Below are 6484 nucleotides of genomic sequence, written 5' to 3'. Positions count from 1 at the left end.
TATACTGAATCGCACTCATAGTTCATAGTTGTCTCTCATAACAATGTCGTCTCTAAAATTTGAACTTAAATTCTTTCCTAAAAAGTACACTATGTTTTATTATATATTGATTAATTGTAATATATATATATATATATATATATATATATAATTTAGATCAGTTCAAAATCGACATTGCTATATGTAAAAAGAAGATCCTAAGCCTTCCTTTTATGACAAGTGTCATGGCATTTTTTTTTCTTTTTCTTTTTGCATTCATGGTTCATAGTTATATCTCACAACAATTCGTCTCTAAAATTTAAATTTAAATTCTCTCCTAAAGAGTACGATATGTCTTATTATATATTGATTAATTGTAACAAATATATATATCATTTAGATCAGTGTAAAATCGACACTGCTATACGTAAAAAGAAAGCCCTAAGCCTTCCTTTTATGACAAGTGTCATGGCTTTTTTTCTTTTCTTTTTCTTTTTGACATTATTAACATATGATTAAATTTCAATTCTAATCTCTCCTTTTAGATTATATAAAATATCAATATTCAATTTTGGTCGTTATACTATTTTTAGATTATATAAAATAATCAAGTTCTAATTTTAGTTTGTATATTTCGCTTAAATTTAAGATTTAATCTTTATACTTTAATTTTTTATATAATTTGATACCTCAACATTTATATTGTCATTAATTAGTCTGAATACTTAATTCTAATTGAAATGTTGATGTGAATTTAAAAATTGTTAACACCATTAAAATTTTCTATTAAATTCAAGTTTACTACAATTTTTTTTGTCATATGACTACTAAATGAATTTTTAATAGAAAAATTAGAACATGACACAAACTATATTAACAAAATAATTTTACAGATATTAATAATTAGACTAAATTTCTTAAATTCGATAAGTAAAAGACTAAATTCTTAAAAATAAAAGTATAAAAATAATACTAAAATAATAAACCCTAAGAGCTATAATAATATATATAGATGTGATTGACTTATGTGGACAAACATTGTTAATGTTTGGTGAACTAACTCTCTTTAGGAATGCAACCAAATCCCACATTCATTGGACATGGAAATTGACACATGGATCCTCTAATTTGGGTTGTTTTTAACTTTTCTCGACAGGATACGCAATTTATGTCAATAAAGCTCAGTTCTTTTTGCTTTTTAAGTCTAAATAATTGTTTTAGGATTCCAATGTTATAACTCAGGCCTACCAAATTTAATTTATAAATAAACAGATAACATATGTAGAATTCGTTAATGTGAACTCAGATATGTGATATTACTCGTAAAGTTGTTGGGTTACATAATAATTATTTATGGTAACTAAGATTATTTATATTATTATATATTTAACCATCACTGATTTGAAAAGAAAACAAAACGTAAAATTTTGTACAAAGTTGTTGACTTCTTCAGTTTCTTGAGGACATGACCTCAAGAGCCTCTCTTTTTTGTTCAAGCACATTGAACACCGTTGCGGCTATGTGGGATGGCGTAAGACCAGCTTCAGCCAACTGGTCCACGGGTGAGCCATGGTCAATGTATCGATCGGGAAGAACCAATGGCCTCCACTGCAAATGAAAATATTTTAATGCAAAGAAAGAGTTATTAGTATACGGATACATTGTTTCGGATTCGCATACCTTTACTTTGCCATCAAGAAGACCATCAAGTGCTAGGAACTGTGCCACATGAGAACCAAAGCCCCCGATTGATCCTTCTTCGACTGTGATCAGTACTTCGTGTGACTTTGCCAGTTTCCGGATCAAGGCGTGATCCAATGGCTTACAAAATCGTGCATCTGCTACGGTCAGCCTTAAGCCATGCGATTCCAATAAAGAGGCAGCTGCTAAGCAGCTTTGAACTGCACTTCCATAGCCTAATAGTGCCACTCTTTCCCCTTCAATTAGTACCCTGCCTTTGCCAACCTGTAAGGGATATTATACGAATTCCGAGTTAATTTTCCCTTTAGTCTTTGTTTCTTTACAAAAAGGAATATTTTGAGGCTTTCTTGAAAGTCACCTCCAGTGGAACCCCTTTTTTCCCAGGTGGTAACTGAACTCCGATCCCATTTCCTCTTGGGTAACGGAAACAGCTAGGACGGTCATCTATGGCAGCAGCTGTTGCAACCATATGGAAAAGTTCAGCTTCATCAGAAGGAGCCATTACCACCATGTTGGGGAGGCAAGCCATGAAAGTGACGTCAAAAGCCCCACAATGTGTTGGACCATCTGCACCAACGAGGCCAGCTCTGTCCATTGCAAATCTTACAGGCAGCTTCTGCAGATCAACGTCATGTACGACCTGTTGCAGCAAATCAACACATTAGTAATGATTTTAAAATGCAACATGTTTAACTTACACGGAATAATAATCGATTACAATTCGTAAAAAAGAAAACCCGAGGTAACTTTGGTAGCTTGCCTGGTCATAAGCCCTTTGCATGAATGATGAGTAGATTGCACAAAAAGGTTTCAAGCCTTCACAGGCCAAGCCTGCAGCAAAGGTGACAGCATGTTGTTCAGCTATCCCCACATCGAAACATCTTTGTGGGAACCGGCGGAGGAAGAGGTTTAATCCGGTTCCACCTCCCATTGCAGCATGGATGGCAACAATATTTTTGTCTGCCTCAGCTTCCGCAATCAAAGCCTCAGCAAAATATGTAGTGTAAGACTGGGTAGCAGAATTGCCTTTGAATTGCTTTCCAGTTGCCGGATCGAACTTCACCACTCCTGAGAAAAGAAATCCAGGTACAGTTTATTCTTTTATTCCCTAAACTAAGGTCATATAAATTAAATCATATGAAATGATCTCTCTTCTAAAAGGGCTTATTCTGTATGTTACCGTGATACTTGTCAGCAGCTCTCTCTGCATATGGATAACCTCGGCCTTTCTCAGTGACAACATGGATCAAGACCGGACCCGTTGTTTTAGTAGTCTTAACCTCTTTGAGAATAGAAACTAAATCATCGATGTTGTGGCCATCAACAGGTCCAATATAATATAGTCCAAGTTCTTCGAAAAGTGTAGATCCAGAACCACTGATCATTCCACGAGCATACTCATCAACTTTTGCAGCCAGTTCATGCATAGGCCCACCGATTTGCTTGGTAACTCCCTGCAATCAAACCATATCCAGTCTTAGTAAGTTTTAGTTTCTAGTAAAAATTATATTAGTTTTCTGGGTTCTATTCATTTCTACTTACCTTTGCAACCTCTCTCAGTTCTCTAAGAGGCCTGTTTGATTGCAGCCTGCTGAGAGCACTGCTCAAAGCTCCCACAGGTGGTATAGGTCCGTCGAGATTGGCAGTTGGCAGAGAAACTTGTTTATTGTCATTAAGAATAACAATCATATCAGAATCAAGATATCCGGCATTGTTCATTGCTTCGTAAGCTTGTCCTGCAGTCATAGCACCATCACCTATGACGGCAACAACATGATTCCTTTCACCTTTCAGATCCCTTCCCACAGCCATCCCTGTCCACCCGAAACATCAAGACAGTTAAATCTCTGAAGATCAAGTGAAACTAGGTTTGCATAACGGAATTGAAAATAGTATTTCACCATATCAAAAGCAAAAATTTCATTTAAAAAAACAACAAAATCGCATGTTAGCTAAGAGCAACATCAAAGAACTCGATAACGGTTCGATAAGAGTTATCTGGTTTCAATGTTTTAACCATACATATAATATGCAAAAAAGAATGCAGAAGGACTGGATTAATACCCAAGCCTGCAGAGATTGTGGTTGAACTGTGACCAGTCCCGAAGCAATCGTATTCACTCTCCGACCGTTTCGTGAATCCGGCCAATCCATTAGTTTGCCTCATGGTATGCATCTTATGTCTTCTCCCAGTCAAGATTTTGTGAGGGTAAGACTACAAATCAAATGAAGAATTTTTCCGAAATAAAGATCAATTGACCATCAGTCAACATCTTTCTTTTCTCATAAAACCAAGAAAAGCAAGAACCAAACCTGATGACCAACATCCCACAATATCTTGTCTCTAGGGGCATTGAAGACATAATGAAGAGCCACAGTGAGTTCAACCACACCAAGGCTTGAACCCAAGTGACCCCCAGTTTTTGAAACATTGAAAACCACATCAGACCGCAGTTCTTCGGATAGTTGTTTCAGTTCCTGCATGAAAAGTTCCCATATCATAATAATTGATAAAAGGCAAGGGAAAAGAACTTTATTTTTGGATGTTTTTATACCTTGACAGAGAGATTTTTCATATGAATTGGATAGTTTATAGTGTCCAAGAGAGGCGTTGCTGGTCTTTGGGAGTGATATTCAGCTCCTTCTGATAGTGATGCATAAGCCCCACCTGGCCTTTTTTTGACCTTTACCAAATCAAAACAAAAAACCACCAATTTTTTCAATTTATATTTATTTTAACTGAAATCTAATAAGTAATTGAATTCAAATCAAAAGAAAACCCAAATTTTGGTAAGATATCCATTTCTTATAACTAAACTAAACCCATTAAACAAAACTCAAAAACTTTACTTAAACAAAGTATTATCTAAAACAAGGAACGACTATAAATTCTGATAAAAAAATAAATTAAACCAGTTTTCCTTTTTTTTTTATGGTTATTTCATATGAACCTGATTGAGCTTCTTCAATGGCTGCAAAACCAGATCTGATCCACCAAGAAAATGGGAAGCAAAAGGAGTGGATTTTTGAGGATCTGAAGCTGCACCCCAGTTAATAATGGCAGGAAATGAAGATGCACAAAGGGCCATGACTAAAGACTATACAATCTCCAAAGAGCAATAAAGTACTGCAACTGCTGATTAAGAGCACAAAACCAGAAGAACCCAGAAAAGTTTCCACTATTTGAGTGCAAGAATGAAAGGCTATCCAATCAATGAAAGATTTATAGACAATTTGGTTATTGACTATTGCACCGTCATGTCACCCTGCTTTATTGCTTGATGATGGTACTAAGTGGATGATTGTGTCGAAACCTTCGTCAAGACTATATTTATATACTCTTATAAAAAAAAATAAAGGTTTTGTCTATAGCAAATGAACATCCAAACTTAAAAACAAGAGAGAAAAAAAAAAGGGCCTTTTTTTTTTCTCTGAAAACCCAAAAATTAATATTATTACATATAAATAAACTGTTTCTTCATTTGTATGTAAGAGGTTTTTATTATTACAGGGGAGGGGGACAGCAAAGAGCAATGTTCTAGGATTGAAGTTGAAGTGGCAGGTCGTTCTCTGATTGGACCACGTCAATGGAAAAATCACAAATGGATAGATTACGGCGTTAGAAGAAGGTACCTTTATTTTCTTTCCTTTTGTTCCTATTTCTTGAGGGAGGGTTGTTGTCTGTTATCGTTCTCAATCTGATCATTGTGGGCTTACGTTACTTTATGCTGTTGATGTGAAATGGATTATTTAACTTGGGGGTCTGGCTGGTATCGAAGGTCAAGCTAGAAATGTTAATTGGGGGTTGGGGGGTGGGTGGTGTTTGGATATTATATAAAATAAACATGGTTACAGTATACTCGGCTTACTTGAGATGTTTTCATCGTCAAAATATTATGAAATTTGTATTAGATATTTTAATTATTAAGTTTATTTTACTTAATTAATATTTAGATATTATTTATATTTAAATATTGCAATTATTAAATTTATTCTTATCAAATTAATATTTAGATAGTACACTATATTAGTTAGTTAGACTGAACTAAAAATGTTACTAAACATATAAAAAATATAAATTCTATAAAATAAATCAAATTTAAAAAACTTTAGAAAAATTTAGGGACCAAACACAAATTCATTCTATTTTTAGCCACTAACTATAAGATCAAAATAAAAATTTAAAAAAAAATCAAAGAGGTTTTAAATGAAATTTTACAAAATTCAAGAGGGTCAAAAGTCGTACCAACCCCATCTAAATTCACCCCTGCTCCCATCCATTGCATTACTTTTGTGTGTATTTTCATCCAATACAATTTTATTCACCATTTAAAAATATGACTCCAAACAATTCATAGATGGGTTCTTCACATTTGAATGGTGATGATTAATGTATTGGAAAGCAATGGATGAAAAAGTATTGGTCCAAGTCCCAAAGTAACAACCCAATTTTGTGGCCAGTCAAAACAGAGGTTTCGGGACCACGAATTCGACGTAGTAAAACTTGTTTTTATTACATTTTTATGGCCTACAGTTTTATGGAATGATTTCGTGAGAATTTCGTTCGAAAATTTTGACGTTGGAGCACTCAATTTAGCAAAAAGGACTAAATTGCAAAGAGTGAAAACTTGAGTTCTATATGCCAAAGGTGTCTAATTTCTAATAAATTTTAAATTGAAGGTCCTTAGATGATAATTAGACCATTTGTTAAATTAGTGGACAAAAATAGACATGAGGTAAGAGAAATTTTATGTTTTAAGATAATGGCATTTTGGTCATTTGGTAATTAAATGAATAAAAAGCC

The 6484-nt window shown here is 34.2% G+C and overlaps 1 protein-coding gene across 1 annotated transcript; it reads right to left on the bottom strand.

Annotated features, from left to right (window-relative positions):
• Nucleotides 1-1270: 1270 nt before the first annotated feature.
• On the bottom strand, nucleotides 1271-5179 carry LOC108453701 (probable 1-deoxy-D-xylulose-5-phosphate synthase, chloroplastic). The gene is made up of 10 exons (XM_053020482.1): nucleotides 4632-5179; nucleotides 4236-4364; nucleotides 3994-4158; nucleotides 3745-3895; nucleotides 3223-3494; nucleotides 2861-3134; nucleotides 2441-2748; nucleotides 2039-2320; nucleotides 1660-1944; nucleotides 1271-1587 (listed from the first exon to the last, which is right to left on the bottom strand). The coding sequence occupies exons 1-10, from the start codon at nucleotides 4767-4769 to the stop codon at nucleotides 1429-1431; spliced, it is 2163 nt and encodes a 720-aa protein (XP_052876442.1). The 5' UTR covers nucleotides 4770-5179; the 3' UTR covers nucleotides 1271-1428.
• Between the last annotated feature and the right edge of the window lie 1305 nt (nucleotides 5180-6484).

Source organism: Gossypium arboreum, chromosome 10, assembly GCF_025698485.1.
Source record: "Gossypium arboreum isolate Shixiya-1 chromosome 10, ASM2569848v2, whole genome shotgun sequence".
In the NCBI taxonomy this organism is placed as follows: Eukaryota; Viridiplantae; Streptophyta; class Magnoliopsida; order Malvales; family Malvaceae; genus Gossypium; species Gossypium arboreum.
The sequence above is the reverse complement of the archived record's forward strand: the minus strand, read 5'-3'. Positions and strand labels throughout refer to the sequence as shown.

Coding starts and splice junctions, on each gene's coding strand:
- LOC108453701 (XM_053020482.1), bottom strand. CDS start 4,769: ATGGCCCTTTGTGCATCTTCATTTCCTGCCATTATTAACTGGGGTGCA. Junction 2,749..2,860: donor AGCTGCTGACAAGTATCACG/GTAACATACAGA, acceptor TTCTTTTCTCAG/GAGTGGTGAAGTTCGATCCG. Junction 2,321..2,440: donor TGCAAAGGGCTTATGACCAG/GCAAGCTACCAA, acceptor TTGCTGCAACAG/GTCGTACATGACGTTGATCT.